Raw genomic sequence first — 20,093 nt, 5'->3', positions numbered from 1 at the left:
TCTCGACCCTGGCGACCTCTACTTGACGGCTCGCGGCTCTGGCGACATGCAATGTGCAAGCGAGAAGTTCACGCGAAACGTGGCGAACGCGGAGCGAAGAGGAGGAGGAGAGAATGCGGAAAGAGGAAGGGCGCAGGGCGAGTAGAACATACGAGCACGAAGGCTCGAACTTCGAAGGTACGCCCTTACTGGATGTACACGCCTCACTGCCACCTCTCTCTCTCCCTTGCCTGTGCCTGTACCTGCACCCGTATCAACGAACACGGGGGTCATTGTGCGCGCTGCTGGCAACGAATGTGGCATCTCCGTACCCGGGACGACCTCCACGTTGTAACCTCCACTTCGCAAGGCGACACGGCGGACGGGCAGTGTTGCACGTCCGATGTGTCCCGCCATTCCGCGACCTACCGTCGTGTAGTGAGTACGCCGAGCCTATTGTTCGACGTACACGCTACCAACCAGCACAGAGGGTCGATAAGTACAGGTACACCCTTGATGGACGTACCTGCCTCAGCACTGCCATTGCCACTGCCCGCGCCGAAACGACGAACATCAAGTTCGTCGTGTTAACCACGAAGATGATGCACTTGTGCTCCGGGACGACTCAAACGTTGTACCCTCGTCTATGTGCGCAACACGGCGGACGCGCTGCACGGCACGTCCGGCGTGTTCCGTCCATTCACGACTGAGCGTCGTATAGGCGGTACGTCGAGCTTACCGCTCTGACGTACATGCAATGAACGAGTGCTATATCACGCCTGGTGCATGTCTGGCGTGTCCATCTCGCACGACGACGCGCCTGGAGTCTTCACAAAACTCTAGCCGGCGCCTCCTTTTTATCTACCATCGCATGCGTGGATATGTCAAGCCCGTCACCCAATGTACCCGCTGCTGCGCCCTTCTCTGAATGCGCTCACCGTGGCCTCTTCGATTTCAACCTCTGCACGTTCGCGCCGAGTACGCGTTCCTGCCGATGGTATAGCGAACAACGGGTTCGCTGCACCCTGTGTCAGCAGAGCTACTGAGTCCCGGAACCCACGCGACAGCTTGGCTATGAGCCTCATGATGTCACGAAATATGATGTGTCCCGCAGGCAAAAGAGCACGCCCGGCGCATCTGCTTCCCTCACGCGATGTCCGCTCTTCGAGTAGAGAGTATGTCGAGCTCGAGGTTCGAGGTACTCTCTGTTGATGAGCCTCGCAACGCATGCGACACACGGACCATCATCCAAATCCCGGGCGTTGGGTACGTCGAGTAGCAGCTCGCTCGATGTACGCAATATTAAGATAGCTCTGCTTTCGATGACGGAGGGAGAAGGGACCGCCGCCCGCGGTTCTCACTTCGAGTCTCAGGAATCAAGACGCGGCGAGAAACTCCGACTGACGAGCAGAGAAACACGTCGATTGCCCTCCTCACATCGCCCTCAACTCCTCTCTCCCAACTCAACCACGCGACTGTCCTTGACACCACTCGCACTGGCGAACCTCAAACACATGCTGGGCTGTGCGATGCCATCGCGCGGGCGATAGCTGATACAGTCGTCGGTTCAGCCAACTAGCCAATCCACGCCCCCGCGCTGCCCGACAGCGACACATCCGCGAGACCGCCGTACGAAGACAAGCGAGCCGGCGCAACCGTGCTGCCCAATAGCGAGTCAGCCGTGTGACGTGCGCACCAAGGATCTCGGGGGAGGACTGGCGAGCTGTGCAGACGAGCAGCGCATAGGGCGCCCCCCCCCCCCCCCCGTAAGCCCGCCTCGCACGACGCGTTGGCACGCGCTCCGACCGCAACATGGTATGTTTATCGAGATGTCTGTGATGACCTCCTATTGACGCGTTGACGGCGTGTAGATTCAACCGTTTAGCATGCGGCTACACGGACGCAAGTTGACCGCGGGGCGTGCTCGTCGCGGGCATGGAGAACGGAGAGCCGGACACATGGCACCCTACGAAGGTCGTCGCAAATGCTGAATGAGTAACATTGACCACTGTAACGCGTTCGTTCAATCGTGATACATCCGACAGTCCGACCTCAGGGACTTAAGTGAGCCGTCCTCGCCTGGTACCTGCACTACGAAGCTTGACGAGTTCAAGGCCCTAGTATGCAATCACCACATCCAGTATGCTCTCGCGGCATTCCGCAGCACCGATAGGCCGACTTCTATGCAAACCGCGCGCAGTACTCCGGGGTTCGTGGGTAGTACCACGGTTTCTTCGGTCCTCAATGGTCCTCAGACACAGGTAGTCTTCTGTGAGCTGTACGCAGAACGTGGGAACTATATTACGGTCCTACGTCCAGTCTGCGTTGTACCTTTCCGCAACAACGAGCCGGTAGAGCCGTTAGTCTGACAAGAGCTAAAGGTCTGAAGCGCCGAAATAGGCGTAGATAGACGAGAGTGCTTACTTGGAGCGTACGGTGCACAAAAGACCAGCCATCAGAGAAAGAGCAAAAAGAGAGGAAGCGTGCGTATGATGACGTCTCGGCGTCGCATTCAATCTCTCCTCCAAAGGAGAAAAAACACAGGTCCCTTCCTCAGAGCCAATGAGCGCCGCGGTGGATACGGAACCGGCCGCGACAGATCCGAAGTGAGCGCGGATTGGTGGCACTCGGTGGAGGAGGGACGTTGGTACGCCGAGATACTAGTACATGCAGCGCTCAATCATTGGGGATCCTGCAATGTTCTCCAACGGTTCAAAGGTACAAATTAGGGGTGGCAGGATGCTAGACTCGAATGAAATGGGGAACTTTCAAATAGCGAACAATTTAGCTACAAACACTATCAAGACGAAAGCAATAACAAGAGCAGGACTGGGGATATGAAACAAAGGCCAGGAACAGGGCAGGCATTGACTCATCAACAACAATCAGGATGGCTGGTGACAACCCTCCTGGGAGAGTTTGTAGAGAGCACAGGTGTTCCGGAGCAGGATCAAGACAAGTTTTTGGTAATCTTCCTTCACTCCCGTTTGTGTGAGCCTCGCGCGGAGCTCCTCTACAGACAAGTCGTCTATGTTCGCTGGTGCTTGATCCACTGTGAGTTACGTTGTGCTCGTGTGCCAAGACACAAAACCTACCGTTCGGTTGCACCGCGGAAGCTCCATGGAAGACATCACTATTGTCATCGTTTGGTGCGCAAGTGATCTCGTACGCTAGTGCTGCGTCAATGATGGCCTGTCTGTTTCAGCGTCGTTAAGCCCCTTGGAGCAGCACAGCAGTGTGTCAAGAGTACATACAGAAGGGCACTTTTTTTATCCACTGGTATTGTGCATGGCATATTGTCTGGTTTCTTTCGACGACGACGCTGGTCGTGCTAGCTGGAGGCGATAGGCTAAGGCCTTGAGTTTCAGCGTCTAATGTAGCGCGGCGTCTCGCGTTACATACTGTAATACAGTAGGACCGATCGTGTGACGCTCGCAAACTTGAGAACGAACGAGCGCTGTTGAGTCGCTCTCGAGAGCGACCTTATATACAGGAAATCGACTCACGACGCAATCGTTCGTGATCTTCCTGCTGTTCGTTGTTTCGTTCCTGTTCTCGTGTCGTCTTTGAGCTCAGGTGGCCCTGTAAACCGCTACATCAATCTCTCCGCGGAGGACAGTTGTCCTACCACAGACTACAGCGTCCAGGTCGAGCCTCGGACTGACATAGAGCTTGAACCAAGTTTCCTCCGTATGTTATCTCGAAGGTACGCGTGATCATCTCAGGACACTTACATCGACGTTGAGGCCTCATCGTTCCCTCTTTGTATGCGTCTCCGCATGCAAGATCTCCCGGACGCAGAGTGCAAACGCGTCCGCTTGACCGATTTCTTTGTTAATGTTGAACAGTCGGAACAGTGCCGGTACGTACCCTCGTCTGGAGTCTGAAAGGAAGCTGACTATATGGGCACAGCTCGTCGCCCTTTTAACTCTACAAGACGCTCTTTCCCATCCCTCTGTCCTCAGAGAAGCCTCCTTGCAGACCTCTGCGCGACCCCAACCCCGCTCATGCTCTCTACGACGTCGGCTTGGCAGTCGTCTCTCCGTCGCACCACTGATACCCTGTCGCACCTCCCCAGGGACTCCCTCGGCCAATTTATTCTTGGCGACGGCTACGTCTTCAAGGACGACGCCGCGCCCGAGAATCCTCGACATCGTACTCCCTCCACACGCACATCCATGTCGATAACGCGTACCGGAGCTCCAAGACCGGTATGCGCTGCCTTCGCGAGGCGGAAATGAGCCCCCTCTTCGTCGTGAGCCACAGGCTGCACATCAAGATGACCTGTACATACGACTTGTCGGAGGGCGGGAAGGAAGAGCCGGTGAGCGCGACGGAGGTGTCCCGCTGCCCTTCGCGCGCGGCCGGCGCACGCGCCTTCGACTGCGCTAGCCTGCCTTTCGGGCCATGCACAAGCGTTCTCGATAGATGGGATGAAGCCGCAGCGCTATTCCCGATGGTGAGCCTGCCTTATGCGTCGTCCCTTCCGACGTACTCGCAGCTGTTCCTCGTGGGCCTGGCCATCAAAGCATCGCGTTTTGAGGCATGCTCTGTGCTGTTGAACCCGTCCTCCGGGACGAACCCTTTGTGAACGGTGCGGTCCATCCCGGGCATCGTCGAGCTTGTGTAGCATTCATCGGCGGCGATGACCTCATGTCGAGCCAGGCGGAGGGGCACATCTCCGCCGATTTTCTTATAAACGCGGACATCCATCTGCTCTGCATTGAGTGCTACAAACCACTCGGCAAGCACAACCTCCAGCAAGAGCAGCATCGTTGACGATACGGACGCGCGAACCACGTCTTGAACTGAACTCCGTGAGCGGGGTGCAGCCAAGGATACGATGGCCATGAAGGTCGATTACCCCGACCGCATCGTCGTCATCAATTACGTTCACGCCGTCGGGGACTTCAACTGCAGATCTTCGGCTGCTGCTGCTCCAAGTTGATATCTCGACTTAGCATCATCTTCGAAGATTACGAGGTGCGTAAGTAGCACGACCCTGACCGGAAGGTTGCAGAATTCATTGCTGATCATACTTACATCACACGGCTCTAATCACCACGTCGCTCATCCCATCACCCGCGCCACGGCCCGGAGCGTCATGCGCCCGCCAGCCAGAACGACTTCTCTTCGCTGTACATAGTGCCACATGCTCTCCAAGCCCCACCCGTGAAGCTTTTGAAGTAAGTCTTGTACGTTGGTTGTAACTCGTCCATGATGCCCCAGTACTTACTTGTTTGGATACACACGGTCATCGCCGCAACAGCCAGACCAGGTAGCGCAATTCACTCGAGACGTTCGTAGTTCTCAGAGGCCTGCATCGGTTGCCGGGGCAGCCATAACAATCTCATGGAGAGGTGCACCTGGTAGATATGTGGGGTACTGTACAAATGGTCTGTTATTTGCTACCGTATACAAGGCGCAAGAAATGACGGAATGGAGAGGAACGAAAAGACCAGCCAAGGCGATCTTTGGCTGTCATGTGTAATCCGAGTGTGTACGAAAGTGGACGGCAGTCAGCGTGCTTGGCAATGCCGCCTCGAAGAGCAGTAGAGACGTACTCAGGGATCGGGGTTCTGCTAGACAGTGGACGACGGGGCTTCTACGGCAGCCACAAATGTCGCCTCTCCCTTGTGCTTGATTTGTGCCTGGAGGGCGCCGACTTCATGCAGTATTGTGACGTCGTTTGCATTTGCGGGTTCGTTTGCCCGCGCAATCAGGATGCATTGCACCAAGGCTCTCAGCTCCTCAGAAGTGCCGAAATGGATAGTGAACGAGGTGTCATCCTGAAGCCATTGCATAGATGGGGGGCTCTGAGGGGCAATTAAGCAGATGGGGACCAACACAACGCAGGCTATGCACAACGCACCTCATCAAAACGGAATGAGACACCTGTGGCCAATATCACACTATAGTATTCATTCTTCGCCTCCGACACGGGCTTCTGAACCTTCATCATCAAGACGACTAACAGAGCATGTCATAACCTGCGTCAACTTGCGTGCAGATACGGCTTGTACTCACACGACCCGCCTGGCAGGCGAACAAACATGATGCTAGCTTTCGTGCTGAAGTCATCGGGCTCGCTATCTTGATCTGCCTGGTACAAAGCCATTGCACTGAACGTTGCGCGTTTGACATACAGCATGATGAGAAATAATCTGACAACAATTAGCTCGGTGATTCTCTAGCATAGCACGGAAAAGGGGCGCACTGTTCATCTGAAGATTCTTTCCTCAGCTCTTTTGGTATACGCCACTTCGACCAGGGAGGTTCAGCGATGCGGACTGAGGAGGAGGCCGGGTTCATCGATGCTTGAGGAGGAGGAGGAGGAGGAGGAGGAGGAGGATACAATAATCTGAGCTGCACAAATCATGCCCATGCACGACTACAGGCCCTTTATATCGGCGGACTTATTTGTTCCTTTGTCTAATCCACCGATTCTTCGTTGGCAGCGGTTCGAATTGTGAACCAAATGCAGAATGCATTATCAGCATCACGAGGGACGCTGGAACGAATTCTGAGTACAACTGTTCACAAGACACCCATTGGATAGCGATAGCTCGCCCGGAGGAACACGAGCAGGTCTGCAGAGTGCTGGGCGGTACGAGGCAGTGGAGGAGAGGAGGAGGAGGAGGAGGAGGAGGAGGAGGAGGGGAGGATCCATTGAGACATCGACCCGACAGCCACAGGCGCTGTCGGAGGATTAAAATATTGACGATGACAGCGCTCACTATAACTACAACACCACAACACCACAACACATAAGACTACGTACTACGACGACACTCTACTATCTAATACATGTGTATCCCCTAATGCCCCTATCCATTCCCCGATCGCTGCCAACTGTGGAGGAAAACTGAATGCTGGCGGTTTGCGGCAGCAATAAGGCTAAGAAACGATGGCGAGAGAATGGCTGGCGCCTGCGCATCAAACGGAAAGGTGGCCCGTTACAGGCTGGGCACGCAGACCTTTTGGCGGCCATATCATGATCAGTGCGTTGACGGGCTGACCGAACGTCATTCATGATCTGAGGCGTATGATACAGTGGGCCAGCCTGTGCCAGAGGCCGGAGGAGAGGAGGACGCATGGTTTGCGATTTGGATGGGCGCTAGCGGACCGAAAGGGACGGTCGAGGGACGGAAAGGGGCGGTCGGGGACGGACGGGTGACGGACATTCAAGCGCTCAGCGCTCACCAGCACCGTCCAGCGCTTCAAGCTTAGCTTCAGACCTTCAAAGCTTCAGCCAACGCGCAGCTTGAACATCGAATCACAGTGAGTCGACTATGCGCGTCGTCGCGTCGTCGCCTGGCGAAGTGACTGGCTGACTATATGCGTAGCTCTACGGTCCCTATATCATGCCACGGTCTAATACCGGTACATCGACCAGACAGTGGTCGACACTGAGAAGCTGTTGAACGCTGACCGACCACCCGACGGGCGTGCACGACAAGCCGAACGCGCCTGACCTGACCATCACGACCGTCGAGACCGCAATTGGTGAGGTTCCGCTGACCCCGCCTGTGCATGACGCTGAGCGCAGGGAACGTCAGCTTCTCGTATTACGACGGCCGGAACCAGGCGCTCGTTCAATGTCCCCGAGGCTCGTCCGTCGCGCTCGCCGGCCGACGGCATCCTGGCTACCGCATGGCTCTACGACCTGGAGGAGGGCGACGGGCGCGGCCGATTGACGGCTAAGATGTCTGAGACGTGACCCCGCTGGGCTTGCGCGAGGCTATTGGAGTCATCTTCAAGATAGTGTCCTCCTGAACGCGAGCATCGCCCACAATGTGAGTTATGGTCTTGGCTTCTATCTACTTCAGGTGCCGGGGCTGATGATGACATAGATATAGTAGGTTCGGTGCGGCGTCAGAGAAGGTTGAGGCAGTCGCGAAGGCCACATGTGCGCGAGCGGGCCATGAGCTTCCTGGATGGGTATGACACCAAAGATTGATGGATATGGCACTGAGATAGGCGGGCGCGGTGTCAGGATGAGCCCGGGAGAGAACCAGCATGCGGCGATCGCGCGGACCCTGCTTCCATCCTCCTGTGACGAGGCTACCAGGTAAGGGCGGTTCTGCTGCTGCGGTAGGCTCTGTCTCACGCTGCTGGTATAGTGCGCTGGATGCGGCGACGGGAAGGACATCCAGAATGTGCTGCAGCGCCTCGCGCAAGGACGGTGAGTATTTGGCGATCGCAGACAGGCTTCCGGTGCGTGTTCACTGACCGGTGCTTCTCTCCCCCTTGCATTCCGACACCGTGAAGCGTAGCGTGGCTTGCCCAACACTACCTCGGCTTTGGAGCAGGCATAAATGGCGTCACTCGGTCATGGTCTACCCGCCTTTGAGCCGTGGGCACACATGCCAGTGCCACCCGCAGGGACCATCTATCCCGCGCTCGTTGTCGAACCGCAATCCGCTGCCGATACTCCCGTATGATTCGTCCCCGGCCGTGTATTGCACCCTGTTGGTTGGACTGCTATAAACCACCGTCCCCTACGGTTGCTGACCGGCTCGCTCTTTGCCTCCGCTTTTCCGCAGCCTGGTGTACCTCTTCCCGATCAGGTTCTGCACTGAATCCGATTGTACGTCATTGATTCCTTTGTCAAACCGCGTCTCCGTCCCTCCTTCCTCACGGTTCCGCGATGCTGCATTCGTGTTGACATCGCACGTCACAGTCTTGGCAAATCGTTACGGTCAAGGACTGCCTTCGTCACCGCTTCCCGGCGACCCTCAGCCCATCGAGTTCCACTTGCGCGGGCTAAAGTGAGACCGCGCCCCGTTGTTTTATTCGTAGACGCTGACGACGCTCATGCAGAGATACAGGCGAAAAATAGTGACTCGCCCGAAACGCAGTGCTTCCTGATTCATCAGTGGCATACCATGTGTACATGCCCCAAGCTCGGGTACTTCCTTTGGGCACTCGTTTCCCTTTTTGCGGTTCTCTCCCGAAGCGCGAACGTTTCAGCCTTGAAATTGCCCGCACTCAAGGCCGCTGAGCAATCACCCTGCTCGTGGGTCAGCGATGCGCGGTTGCCAAGGTTGTGGTTGTGATTTTCTAGGTGGAGAGTTCGCTGCGTGCTTGCCTTACTCCGGTGGGGTCAGTGACTCTTCCTTGCTCACGACGTTCTCATGGTACCTTCCGCTTGTACATCGCTGACGACGGCCAACGGGGCTTTCGCAGGCGACAAGGGCGTGCTCAACACGCTTTGCGAAGTGCCGAGTGTACGTGAGATGCGTCGGCAGTGCTGATGAGTGAAGGCTTCGTGTAGGACATCGATGGAGACCGCTTTGTCAAGACATTGGTCTTTCCAAGGTGTGTATTCGTCTTTCTCGCGACCGAGTCTACTGAGCAGCGATGTCGGTCGGTCATTCCTCCTGTACTGGTGGTTTCTGTGGCTCTTGATCCTGCCGGAGTGCAATCTATGTGACGTGTGTTGGCTGATCCCTATAGGTTGATTGCATGGAGGTAATGTCTTTGCATCAAGCTCCGCTGCGGCTGCGATACGCGCACTGCTTTACAGCTCGGACGGTCCTCGACATGCAATCGACCTACTAACGCTGATGTGGAGGCGAGGCGTTGCTATCGACATGGAGGACACAGGTGGGATGCGTTTGATGTGTTTGCCAATCCCAGCTGACTGGTATTGGATCAGCCCCGACGACAGGCGAAAATCGCATTCCCGCACGCCATCGCAGGTCCGGCGAAGTCCGTCTCTACGACAGCACAGTGACAATGCATACAGACAGCGCGATGTCACGGCTATCTTCACTAGGCGGAACAAGGACACGTGAATCCTCTGCGCGACGCCAACCCACCGCATTTCCTTGCAGCCTTGTAAGTGGCGAGCCTACCGAGCGGCTGCGTTCCGACGGGAACATGGGCCTCCCACGTCCCCAGTCGTGCACGCACTAATCAACTCACCCTCACCATACTTCGTTCACGGGTCACTACGCTGAGTTCTCCCGTGAACTCGCAGCTCCGAGCGTTCTCAACGAGGACTCTACGGCAAGGGGAATCTTTGCTGATTACAGCGGCAATTTCCTTCGCCACAACTTCGCTAGCTCCCCCGTATAGCTCCCCCATACTCTCGCTCCGCCGCCTGATCTCGGTGGAGAGTACAGCGGCGCGAGGCTGCTGTCGTGAACAGGTGCCGTCAACACTCCCCACATACGTTAGCTCATATTCGCTCGCACCCCTATCTGGACCCACGCCGACGTCGGCGATTCTGGACAGCCTTCCCTTTGGTTCGATCCTTTGTCTGCGAGCTCCTCGTGTCACAATGTAAGTACTGAGTGACTGTTGCATTCTTCGGCGTCAATACTGATATATCAGTGGCTGATCGCGTCCTCCACAGACGCGCCGACGATCGCCCTCCCTCCAACATGCCCGTACACTCATTCTGGTGAGATCTTTAGACCGTTACGTACTCTGCACACACTGACTGTCTCAGGGGAGTGACACTCAACCCCGATCAACCCATCAGGTTCTCGCCCGAGGTTTATGACGTTCATATCACCCAAGCCGCTTTGAGTGGCGTCAGAGCTGCGGGCGACGTTACGGTTGTAGAGCTGACATGGAATTCCGGAAATAGCCCCCAGGGCGTCGAAGAAAGTTCCGTGATTTTGTGCTCTTTGTATCCAGGCGTAGTATGTGCTGTCGACTTGCCGGCGATCATGAACGACGCTCACTGTATGCGTGCAGATGGACCAAGTCGTTCTCAACATCTGGCTCGCTGCGCGACAACAGTATCAGCTTAAGGCCAGTGGCAGGACGTCAGTGATCCGAACTGATCCCTGCCGACCCTGTATGCTGACCTACAAGCTTTGAATCAGTTCCATCTCTTTGTTGGGTTACTATGCTGGTACGTGGATGCGCTTATGATGGATTACGAGCAGCTTAGACCGATCAGCTCCTGATACCTCCGGTCCACTGCCGGGATCTGGTTTGCGTGTTCCCCGATCATTGACGACAGCGTCTGAGTAAGTGGACAGCTTGCTAGAAGTTGTAATCGTTCTGACTGTTTGCCCGTCTTGTAGAGCAGCGTCACAACCGGTCCAGCAGCATAATAGCAACAAGCGTCCACGACTCGACGACGATGGCCCAGATGCCGGCCGCTCTGCTAGTGCTTCGACGAGCAGAACAAATGTGGTGGCCAAACCTGCTGCGAGTCTCTTGGGTTCCGCATCCCGCGCTATGCCCGACAGGGCTAGTGGATCGGCGGGACCGGCGAGACCTGCTGCTGCACTGCCCGATCGCGGCAACGTCGGCGTTACGACGAACACGGGAGGGCCGACAGGCAAGATTCCGCGCGAACGTAGCGACGCACCCAGTCGCAGCAACGCACCCAGTCGCAGCAACGCCGGTCCTTCGAACATGGGAGGGCAGATCAGCAACAGTACGCGCGAACGCGGCGATGCACCCAGCGGCAGCTACGCCGGTCCTTCGACGAACATGGGAGGGCAGATCAGCAGCAGTACGCGCGAACGTAGCCAGCCGTCTAATACGACAAAGGGCCAGAAGTTGAACCCGGCCTCATCTGCGACACGGATGGAGCCACTCGACTTGACCTCAGGCGCCGGCGATGCACTGAAGTTCGGCGACATTGTTGCTCTTGCACTCACCATCACTGTCCAGGACACAAACGAGATCATTGTAGACTCTCGGGCTCGCCCAGTACGTAGTTACCCTTGATCGCAACCGCCGTGGCGAATAACCAGATACCCAGATGACGATAAAATTGGGTCAAGAGAACCTATTGCCAGTCGTACAACACAAATTGGCCGGCATGAGGGTAGGGCAGCGCGAGATTTTGGTGACGCCGCCGAATGTAGCATATGGTTCGCACTCTCGCATGGTAAATAAGCATTTTGTGGCGCCTAACTCGACTCTCATCTGGGGTCAGTCGTCCTTCTTCGGCATGGTGTGTTATAGCTTACTGATCAATCTCGCAGACGTCACCGTCGTTGCCATCAATCCGGAGACATCCTCAGTTGAGTTGCAGGAGGAGGGCAGTCATGTCGGACTCGGAGCAGAGTGATTAGTATCCGGTATCAGGCACTATATATGTTGCTCCCCTGTAGAATGCTGTCGCGGACCTGTCGGCTTGTTATTTGTGGTTTAATTGACGTAGGATTCTCACGGATGGATCCGTCAAGTGCGCCGCACGCGTTTATGCGTAAACGGGTTGCGCCCAGGGGGCGAGCATGCAAGCGAGCGCTCATGAGTGTTTGCGTGAGTACGTGAACGTTACCTCCATGTACGCACCCTGCATGCGCGCCGCGGATATCTCCTGGCTGCTAGAACCGGCCCACGTGAGTGGTTCCTCCTCGAGCGCGTCGACGACGAGCCCGACCCGCCATATTACGCACTTAGCACACGGGCTAGACGAGTGCCTATTTAGTACGTTGACCGCCACGGCGACCTTCACGCGCACGACCCGGACTACCGCGACTTTCCTGCCACGGCGCGCGTCTCCGCAGCACCAGTCGCCGCGCCGACCGTCAGTACTTCAGTGCTGGACAGCATACCCCATCGCGCGCCATGACTGGCGCGCCGAGGCAGTTGAGAATGACGACGTCAGGACGCGATGATGACATTGAGTCCCAATCGCCTAGTACTCTCCGTTCGCGTCGCACGCTGCCACGCGCCGCAGCTCGACACCTGCGTACGTACCCGTGCCGTACACAGACTATACTAACGAGCCACATCCATCCTCATCGTCGCCAGTTGACTTGCTTGACGACCACTCCCCGAGTATGTTGCAGAAGTCGTCATTACACGATACGGGAATTCCATCCTCCCTCCTCCTCCATTTCTCGGGGACTACCTGGAGAGTGAGCCAATCACGATTCTCAACATTAATATTAGCTCCCGCATCATCTTTGCTCCATCTCACATACTAGCATTCGTGCCACCAGTCTCCTGCACCATCTGAGGCGCCTACTGTCTCTAGGCTTCGAGACACTGCGAGACATCGCCAGCACAATCCCGTGCTCACGATGCCCGCCCAATGCGTCTTTCATCGTCGGCTCAGAGGCGTCACGCGTGTGATCGTCCGCCTCTTACAATGTGCGTCGTCTCGTCTTGGTTTACATCCCTTCGTCCTCCCCCAGTGATACATTCAATTGAATCAATTCATCTCGGCGACTGTTCTCCCTCACACCATATTTTCGTCTCTCATGCGTCCTCAGGAGCCTCACGCGCGTCTCAAGTTTTCTCTGTCTTCTCTGTCAATCCTTCGCATTGCATCGGCCGCGGGGCGGTATCCTCATCCGCACGGCGTCGCGCTACCCCATGAAAGATGCTCTCTGTCCCCCCTCCCGTCGCCCAAGCGTGGACGATGCAATAGTGCATGCGCAGCATCACATGGTAGGTCGGTGAGTGTCTTCCATACCCTTGAGGGACCCTGCTGACACACTGCACCAGTACCCTGAGACGAGCGACGGCGGTGTCCAGCAGTACCCGCGATGTCGTCGTGAGTCCACCTAGCACTCCCAAGTCAGCTAGACTGTGCCCTAGTCTTACCTTCAGCCACTCCGCGCCGCGATGCACACTGCGTTACGTTCTGCGAACAGCCGGCGTTCGTCCGCACGGCATTACAATCAGCCCGACGACCACAACGTGTCCGGGCAAGCACGACGTCAACGACGCTACGCGACACCAAGATTCGGACACGTCGTCCAGCAACCACGCCCGTCTCTAACCCGATGAGTGAGTGGTTGTGCCTGCCTGTAAGTGCATTGATGCCGTGAATGCTCACGTAACGCTTACTCGCGTTAGACCAGTTCGACCTCGAACAATGGTCACAGACGTACGTGCAGGACAGCGGCACCGCGAGCTGACGTGAACATCTCGCGCAACAGCAGCAGGCGGTCGTCTCAGAAAGTGGGATGGCGAACGAGATGGACGGCGGACGAGATGGTGGACGGCGGACGAGATGGTGGACGGCGGACGAGATGGTGGACGGCGGACGAGATGGTGGACGGCGGACGAGATGGTGGACGGCGGACGAGATGGACGGCGAACGAGAGGCACAGCGAACGAGAGGCACGACAAGCGGCAGGGATGGCGAGCGAGAGACGGCAACGCATCACTCGTTGCATGTACACATAGAGGGCCATATCGCTCCTATGAATCTCACAGATGAAACCGCTTCTTCCCACTTCCTGAGAGCTTCAACGACACGACGACCACGCATGCAAGCAAGTCGAGTAGAGCATACTATCGAATCATATCTCGAGTCCAGCATGTTTCCGGCTGTATTCGTCGGCCTACCTAACCCACAGACCATTACCGTCCAACACCCAAGCCTGGCATCCGCTAAGTATCAACTCGTCGACTGCATGCGCGAGTTAACTGTCTCTCCAACCCCGCGAACATTCGGTATTATTAATGAGCCTCCCAGACACAGATGCCGTTGACACAACTAGGGCTACTACTCCCACATGCAACTAAGGTTCTATCTGTTGTCTTGTCGTCAAAGACCTGAAAGCCAGACATTCAGGTCAGTGAAAAACAGTGAAAATAGATCGTACACACGGCAAGTGCCTGAATAACATCCCAGCCTAGGCAGCAGTACAGTCATCACCCAGGATGCATGCGAAGCGCATGAACGGAGCTTACCTTCGTGATACAGTGTCTGGAAGTGCTCCCCTTGGTCGCTGTCGATGAATCTCACTTTGCCGCCGTAATCTCCATGGAATAACATTGCACCACCAACAGCATATTTGACGGGAAGCGATACGAGCCAATCAGGCTTATCCTCGATGTTCACATGCATACGATGAGATGCTGAAGGTAATTCGTACACTTGAAAGCCCTTCACTATGTTCGAGATGACTAGGTTATCTCCTGTAGGAGATACCGCACATGCTCCACTGACAGAAGACTATCAGGCAAACAAAGAGACGTGTATGTGCTTGACAACGCACCATAGCGGGGTGTGTATGACCCATAGTACCCTAGAGGAGCCTTTCTCGTAATGGTGGCAGCTGGAGGAAGGCCGCAAATCAGCACGGAGTCAATGAATGGCAGCACACGTACTGTATACCATGATGCAGGTAGGCAATGACGAGCTTGTTATCAGCGTGCTTGTCCTTGTGGAGCCATTGAACCGATGTTACAAGCGGCTCCTCGTCGCCATTGTAAGCGCTTGCGCGGGGCGGTTGGAAAGCTTCGCCGCATCCCCACCCTTGACAACCCTGTCAATACACGATAATATGTCGTCGTTCGAAACCCACCCGTGTCTTCCCATGGCCAAACTTTTACCGATTCATGCGCTGCGGAAGCCAGAATATATGGCACAGGACTGGTTCCGGCCTGCACAGGAGCCTGATTGACGGCCAGACATTCGATGGGTTTGCGGTGCCCTTCGAAGCCTGAGATTGTCACAGAAGACTGGTGGCATTATTCTTAGGTCACACCGACGACAGTAAATCATGGTCAACTTACGATGCACACAGTAACCGTGAGCAATGTACCGTCCGCCGTGCCAGAGACGAACACGTCCGGGGCCCCCGTCCAAGCCAGAGACAAGACAGCGGACTTCGTGACTATGCGATGTAGCACTGCTCCAGTATCCAAGGAGCAGATCGCGATGCGACAGTCTGAGCTACAACTCACTAGGTACTTGCCATCGGGGCTGATAGCGATGGAGTTGATGGCATCGTTATGTAGGTCAGTCGCTTTCCACCTGGGTGTGAATTCGGACGACATCTTCTGTCAGTGAGGCGCATCAATTTCAGACGCGACGAACAAACGGCTTTGTTACGAGAGGCATGGTAGCGCGGAGGTATTGCTCACCTTCCTGGTACGAAGCGCCTCGGAATGGAATAGAGATCAACTTCGGAAATTCAGGAGATGCCGAGAAGCACGAAAACGCAGCTCCTCGCCAGGGATGCCTGACTAGAGCGTAGGACAAAAAGTTCGAAACTCAGTGACCCAACACTGCTGCCATAGATTAAACAAGGACAGTCAAATGCGGCGGATGTCTGTTTGCGATTGCTTGGATGGGCGCTAGCGGACGGTCGAGGACGGTCGGGGGACGGACGGGTGACGGACATTCAAGCGCTCAGCGCTCACCAGCACCGTCCAGCGCTTCAAGCTTAGCTTCAGACCTTCAAAGCTTCAGCCAACGCGCAGCTTGAACATCGAATCACAGTGAGTCGACTATGCGCGTCGTCGCGTCGTCGCCTGGCGAAGTGACTGGCTGACTATATGCGTAGCTCTACGGTCCCTATATCATGCCACGGTCTAATACCGGTACATCGACCAGACAGTGGTCGACACTGAGAAGCTGTTGAACGCTGACCGACCACCCGACGGGCGTGCACGACAAGCCGAACGCGCCTGACCTGACCATCACGACCGTCGAGACCGCAATTGGTGAGGTTCCGCTGACCCCGCCTGTGCATGACGCTGAGCGCAGGGAACGTCAGCTTCTCGTATTACGACGGCCGGAACCAGGCGCTCGTTCAATGTCCCCGAGGCTCGTCCGTCGCGCTCGCCGGCCGACGGCATCCTGGCTACCGCATGGCTCTACGACCTGGAGGAGGGCGACGGGCGCGGCCGATTGACGGCTAAGATGTCTGAGACGTGACCCCGCTGGGCTTGCGCGAGGCTATTGGAGTCATCTTCAAGATAGTGTCCTCCTGAACGCGAGCATCGCCCACAATGTGAGTTATGGTCTTGGCTTCTATCTACTTCAGGTGCCGGGGCTGATGATGACATAGATATAGTAGGTTCGGTGCGGCGTCAGAGAAGGTTGAGGCAGTCGCGAAGGCCACATGTGCGCGAGCGGGCCATGAGCTTCCTGGATGGGTATGACACCAAAGATTGATGGATATGGCACTGAGATAGGCGGGCGCGGTGTCAGGATGAGCCCGGGAGAGAACCAGCATGCGGCGATCGCGCGGACCCTGCTTCCATCCTCCTGTGACGAGGCTACCAGGTAAGGGCGGTTCTGCTGCTGCGGTAGGCTCTGTCTCACGCTGCTGGTATAGTGCGCTGGATGCGGCGACGGGAAGGACATCCAGAATGTGCTGCAGCGCCTCGCGCAAGGACGGTGAGTATTTGGCGATCGCAGACAGGCTTCCGGTGCGTGTTCACTGACCGGTGCTTCTCTCCCCCTTGCATTCCGACACCGTGAAGCGTAGCGTGGCTTGCCCAACACTACCTCGGCTTTGGAGCAGGCATAAATGGCGTCACTCGGTCATGGTCTACCCGCCTTCGAGCCGTGGGCACACATATATGCCAGTGCCACCCACAGGGATCTTCGATCCCGTGCACGTCGCCGCACCGCATGCGCAAACCTTTGCTGTCGACAGCACGGCACTCGTGTTGTCCGTGTCTATCGTCTGTCTTCGACAACTCGCTCACCTGGACTCAGCCTGTCGCCGCGTGCCCGCATCCGAGCATCGCCTGCCCCCGGCCTGTCTTCTCGCCAGTGACTGCCATGCGCTGTTCTTGCACACGGCATCTGACATGATATGTCGAAGAGGCCGCCGTCAGATCCTTTTGGAGGAGCTCTGCGAGGACGAGAAGCGCGCTGGCGAGAAGAAGGGCAGGCTGGCGATGGAGGTGGTGAATATGCCTGCGAAGGACACACCCCAGCGGAAGGCGGCGGACTGCGCGTTGGAGGAGCTCACGTTGGGCGCGGACGGCGCGGCGGTGCAGGGCCGAGTGCGTGTGAAGAACATGGCGTTCCAGAAGTGGGTCGCGGTGCGGTTCACGTTCGATTGGTGGCAGACGACGAGCGAGGTCACCGCGCGGTATGTGCACACCCTCGAGGGCGGCTTGTTCGACGTGTTCGCGTTCACGATACGCCTGAACGACATGCTCGCTCGCATCGAGAAGACGCTTTTCATGGCGATCCGGTATACGGTCGATGGCAAGGAGATCTGGGACAACAACGACGGCGAGAACTTCCAGGTCAAGTTCTCCAGACATTTAGAGCCGCCGCAGCCCTCTCCCGCCCGGCGGTCCAGTCCCATAGCGAGAGCGAGAAGGAGAAGGAGCAGACCGAGCGGAAGAACATCTCCGACCTGCGCATCGAGCTCGAGAAGGTCGCCTCCACACAGTCCACACAGTCGCCCGCGCGCAAGTCGCCCTCGCCCCGCGCTCAACCTCCGCTCGTCGACGCCGCTCTCCGCGCGCTACGACCTCTCCGCGTCATTTAAGCGGCCGTGGAAGTCACCGTCGCCGGCCGCGCACACGCGCACGAGCACGTACCCCTCTGCCACGTCGCCCAATGCGTATCGCACCCCCGGCTACGGGCGCGCGGGATCAGCGACGAGGGCGGATCGCGGGCGCGGACGGGAGGCGAGCGGACAGCGAGCGGATCGCGGGCATCGAGGTAAGTGCAGACGCACGCGAGTGAGCCCACTAACGCAGACACAGGACGTGGTCACGTGCAACGCGACGCACACGACGACCGCGAGCACGCAGGGCCAGCGCCCTGTGTGCAGGCACGGCCGACGGACGCACGGCGGGCAGACAAGCGGGTGGGCGGGCAGGCAGCAACACACCGACCGCGAGCGCGCTGGGCGGGTGCGTGAGCGAGCGGGCGGGCGAGCGGGTGTACGGACAGCCACGATGCGCACGACGACGACGAGCACGCAGGGCCGATGCCCTGCGTGCAGACGTAGCCGACGAACGGGCGGCGGGCGTATCAGTGGACGAGCGGAGGACGAGCGGGCAGGCGGGCGAACAGGTGGGCGAGCGGGCGCAAGAACGGGCGGGCGAGCGAGCGGGTGCACGACGTATGGGCAAGGTGAGTGGACAGCGGGCAAGGGGTAGATCGCAGACACTGACGAACGCACATACAGGCGGAAGTGCGAGTAGGCGGGCAAGCAGACCAGCGGGCGAGTTGCCCGTCTGCTGCACGACCACGTCGTTCACGAGCGCGCAGAGCCAATGCCCTGCGCGCACACGCGGCCGACGAACGAGCGACATGCGCGGGGATGACGAGGAGGAGGTGCGGGCGGGGGGGGGCATGAGGGTGAGCGAGCGGGCCCACGAACGCGTGGGCGGACGGGTGAGTGCGTGGGCAACCGCATACACGGCGACCGCAGGCGCACTGGGCGAATGCCCAGCGCGCAGATACGGCCGACGAACGCGCAGGCAGGTAGGTGAGGAGGTGGGCGAGCAGGCAGACAAACTGGCGGGCGAGACGGTAGGGATAGCAGAAAAGTGTAGTACATTTCAATCGGGCGGGTGATGTGTAACAATAAATCGGAAATAAATGGCATTATATTCGGATGAGCGTGGATTGCGCGAGAACAAGGATGCTTTCCGTATAATGACAGCAATCAATTGCAATGTACAGTAATTCGTAGTTATGTAATGGATCGAGAGAATGAAACGCGCTCAACGTTGGAAGTGGCGATCATCGATCAGGCTTATCTGTCTTACTAATCCTAACACATCGCGGCGAGCCAACGCTGCGCCCCGGCCGTGTTCACCTATGTATGTGTTGTTGCATGCCGTCCTGCATTCTAGACTCGGAACTCCTGTAGGGCACCGATTGAGTACTAGCCAGTACGTGAGTACACTTCGATCAGGCGATGCGCGGCGCCGGAAACAGCTGATAGATACTTGCTACACACTTCCTCCCGCGCATACGATTCGGATTCTGCGGTTGCCACTGTCATAGGCATGCCAAACCGAGCGGCCGCTGCGGAGTTGCGTTGGTGCGACTGCTTTGAATGCGTCCAGGTTATCAGCGAGCATCCTTTAACCCACAAACGGATGCCGGGAAAACCGTACGGGCGGAAAGAATTCTACGCACACCGGAAACCCCGCGGAAACGCACCGGAGGATGTCAACCCAGGTATTGGAGTGCGACTCCAAGCTGCCTAAAGTTGTTGATATATTGTCGATGTCGTTGTAGGTATCAGCACAGACCTTGAGGACGGCGCGTATGCTCAGGCCCGGTCCAATATGCCCAGCGGAGAGGCGCCTTTCAAACGACCGTCGACACCACAGGATCACCCTGCCATTGCCCATCTACAAGAATTGCGGGACGACCTTCCGAGAAGGAAGTCAGCACTGGAGGAACAAGGCCACCATATGATCTTCCAAACCCCACCTCATGCGCTGTCATCAGC

The 20,093-nt window shown here is 57.1% G+C and overlaps 5 protein-coding genes across 5 annotated transcripts; 2 read left to right on the top strand and 3 right to left on the bottom strand.

Moving 5' to 3' along the window:
• Positions 1 to 2,864: 2,864 nt before the first annotated feature.
• On the bottom strand, positions 2,865 to 4,830 carry B0H18DRAFT_1118143 (uncharacterized protein; the record flags this gene model as incomplete). The annotated part of the gene is made up of 4 exons (XM_048033723.1): positions 2,865 to 3,016; positions 3,075 to 3,175; positions 4,175 to 4,426; positions 4,475 to 4,830. The coding sequence occupies 4 exons, from the start codon at positions 4,828 to 4,830 to the stop codon at positions 2,865 to 2,867; spliced, it is 861 nt and encodes a 286-aa protein (XP_047894556.1).
• A 731-nt stretch (positions 4,831 to 5,561) lies between these two features.
• Positions 5,562 to 6,291, bottom strand: B0H18DRAFT_954116 (uncharacterized protein; the record flags this gene model as incomplete). The annotated part of the gene is made up of 4 exons (XM_048042242.1): positions 5,562 to 5,795; positions 5,852 to 5,949; positions 6,007 to 6,143; positions 6,197 to 6,291. The coding sequence occupies 4 exons, from the start codon at positions 6,289 to 6,291 to the stop codon at positions 5,562 to 5,564; spliced, it is 564 nt and encodes a 187-aa protein (XP_047894555.1).
• Positions 6,292 to 10,370: 4,079 nt separating this feature from the next.
• On the top strand, positions 10,371 to 12,025 carry B0H18DRAFT_1118141 (uncharacterized protein; the record flags this gene model as incomplete). Its single annotated transcript, XM_048033722.1, has 8 exons — positions 10,371 to 10,390; positions 10,439 to 10,634; positions 10,690 to 10,760; positions 10,821 to 10,849; positions 10,898 to 10,967; positions 11,025 to 11,661; positions 11,714 to 11,885; positions 11,940 to 12,025. The coding sequence occupies 8 exons, from the start codon at positions 10,371 to 10,373 to the stop codon at positions 12,023 to 12,025; spliced, it is 1,281 nt and encodes a 426-aa protein (XP_047894554.1).
• A 2,351-nt stretch (positions 12,026 to 14,376) lies between these two features.
• On the bottom strand, positions 14,377 to 15,702 carry B0H18DRAFT_954114 (WD40-repeat-containing domain protein; the record flags this gene model as incomplete). The annotated part of the gene is made up of 8 exons (XM_048042241.1): positions 14,377 to 14,472; positions 14,527 to 14,552; positions 14,611 to 14,864; positions 14,919 to 14,978; positions 15,031 to 15,178; positions 15,228 to 15,384; positions 15,439 to 15,531; positions 15,610 to 15,702. The coding sequence occupies 8 exons, from the start codon at positions 15,700 to 15,702 to the stop codon at positions 14,377 to 14,379; spliced, it is 927 nt and encodes a 308-aa protein (XP_047894553.1).
• Positions 15,703 to 17,574: 1,872 nt separating this feature from the next.
• B0H18DRAFT_875119 (putative phosphatase regulatory subunit-domain-containing protein) lies at positions 17,575 to 18,222 on the top strand (the record flags this gene model as incomplete). The annotated part of the gene is made up of 1 exon (XM_048040399.1): positions 17,575 to 18,222. A coding segment is annotated over one exon (648 nt), but the record flags the coding sequence as incomplete, so codon positions are not given.
• Positions 18,223 to 20,093: the final 1,871 nt, after the last annotated feature.

This window comes from Fomitopsis serialis (genome assembly GCF_022376445.1).
Source record: "Fomitopsis serialis strain Sig1Antser10 chromosome Unknown B0H18scaffold_25, whole genome shotgun sequence".
In the NCBI taxonomy this organism is placed as follows: Eukaryota; Fungi; Basidiomycota; class Agaricomycetes; order Polyporales; family Fomitopsidaceae; genus Fomitopsis; species Fomitopsis serialis.
The sequence above is the reverse complement of the archived record's forward strand: the minus strand, read 5'-3'. Positions and strand labels throughout refer to the sequence as shown.